This window comes from Myotis davidii, unplaced genomic scaffold (genome assembly GCF_000327345.1).
Source record: "Myotis davidii unplaced genomic scaffold, ASM32734v1 scaffold150, whole genome shotgun sequence".
Lineage (NCBI taxonomy): Eukaryota > Metazoa > Chordata > Mammalia > Chiroptera > Vespertilionidae > Myotis > Myotis davidii.
Window position 1 is genome coordinate 2,704,196 of NW_006283437.1, and position 1,806 is coordinate 2,706,001.

The 1,806-nt window shown below is 53.0% G+C and overlaps 1 protein-coding gene across 1 annotated transcript in view; it reads right to left on the reverse strand.

Annotated features, from left to right (window-relative positions):
- SDR42E2 (short chain dehydrogenase/reductase family 42E, member 2) overlaps positions 1–1,806 on the reverse strand; it is a 16,429-nt gene that overhangs the window by 10,733 nt on the left and 3,890 nt on the right. Inside the window, exon 4 of the mRNA XM_015563917.1 lies at positions 1,662–1,737. Within this exon, the coding sequence (XP_015419403.1) occupies positions 1,662–1,737 (76 nt within the window). The remainder of the gene's footprint in view (positions 1–1,661; positions 1,738–1,806) is intronic.

Genomic DNA, 1,806 nt, shown 5'->3' on the forward strand with positions numbered 1-1,806 from the left:
CTACAGTGTAGGATGGAGGTGACTCTGGTGTTAGACCCCTGCGGTCGGGGAAAGGTTCAAATCCCGTATCTGCCACCGAAGACGGTGTGACCTAAGCTAAGTCAGTTACCCTCTCAGCCTCAGTTTCCTCCCCTGTAAATTTCAGGGCTTTATAACTGCAAGCATCCTTGCTTTCCAAATCCGATTGGTCCCTGAGTTTAGGTAGTGAGGGTAAAAGAGTTTTCTTTCTTTTTTTTTTTTTTTTTTTAAAAAATCAGTCATAGCTTGGGTTGCTATAGCAAATATCATAGACTGAGTGGTTTAAACAACAGACAGGCAAGCATCCTTGCTTTCCCAATCCAATTGGTCCCTGAGTTTAGGTAGTGAGGGTAATAGAGTTTTCTTTCTTTCTTTTTTTTAAAAAAAAGATACCTTTATTTATTTTAGAGAGGAAGGGAGAGGGAGGGAGAGAAACATCAATGATGATGGAGAATCATTGACTGGCTGCCTTCTGCACACCCCACACCAGGGATCAAGCCTTCAACCGGGCATGTGCCCTGACTGGGAACCGAACTGTGACCTCCTGGTTCATAGGTCGACGCTCAACCACTGAGCCACGAGAGCTGGGTGGTAACTGAGCTTTCTGATTTAAGTTTCTGAATTTTGGAAAGCAAATAGGGATAATTTGGATAGTAAGGAATTTATGTAAATCGACTCAGTTCTGAGTTTGGAAAGCAAGAGCAACGTCAGGGTCTTGCCTCAGGGATGCTGTGAAAAGTTATCAAAAATCCTGCCTCCGAGAGATCAACCAAAGGACTTGTATGCATGCACGTAAGCCAGACACGGCCAACAGGGGCTGAGAGTGTGAGTGCGGGGGCGGGGGAGGATGGGGGCTATTGGGGGGATGAGGACACATTTGTAATACCTTAACCAATAAAGAAATTAAAAAAAAATCCTGCCTATGAAATTGGCATGTACAGTAGGGCCTGACGTGCTGTGAGCACTTCCTAAATAGACTGTCCGATTCTGCCCTTCAGTAGCGCCTATCATTTTTTAGCCTCAGACCAGTTCTGCGAGGTAGACTCCACCATCATCACCTGTCTTTACAGATGAGGACACTGTTGCACAGAGAGGGTACACGCTTGCCAAGGCCACACAGCAAGAGGTGGTGGAGCTGGGCTCTGAACGCGGTCAGTCTGATGAAACTGCGTAGCCACTGGCCACTGTGCACACGGCCACCTGCCTGCGGCCTGTCACTTCCCTGCAGCCTGAAAAGGCGCTGGCCGCCCGGGGGGCAGGAGCCAGTGTTCCTGGAGCGATGGCGGGACCTCGCACAGCCCTTCCAAAGCCCACGCCCGCTCCGTCCTCAGAACGGCTGCGCTTTTCTCTAACGCGGGCCCTTAAACAGGATCCGTCCCACCTGGTCTCCCCCACCTGACCATGAGCAGCATGCGGACAGACTGGGCTCTATCCCTGGCGGGGGTGGGGACACAGCAGGTGCCCCGGTAAGTTGAATGACCTTGAATGACGTTGAATGACGAGTGGAAGGAGGCCTGGGGAAGCGTCCTTTCGGAGGAAGGGGCCTCAGAAGCGCGTCAGCCAAACGCTAGAACCACACGTATGTTGGGGGCAGGGCGGCACGGGGAGGCGCCTTTGCTGTGAGCAGGGCCCGCGATACTGACCTGGGAGAGGCGTGCCGTTGGCCGTGAGGGTCAGCTGGTCGGCGATGGCTTTGGTCCGGGAGTAGTCGTCCATGTGCTGCCGGGGGAGGGCGCTGCTTAGTGACGCCGCGGCTCGGCCTGCACAGCCCGCCCCGGCTGCACCTGG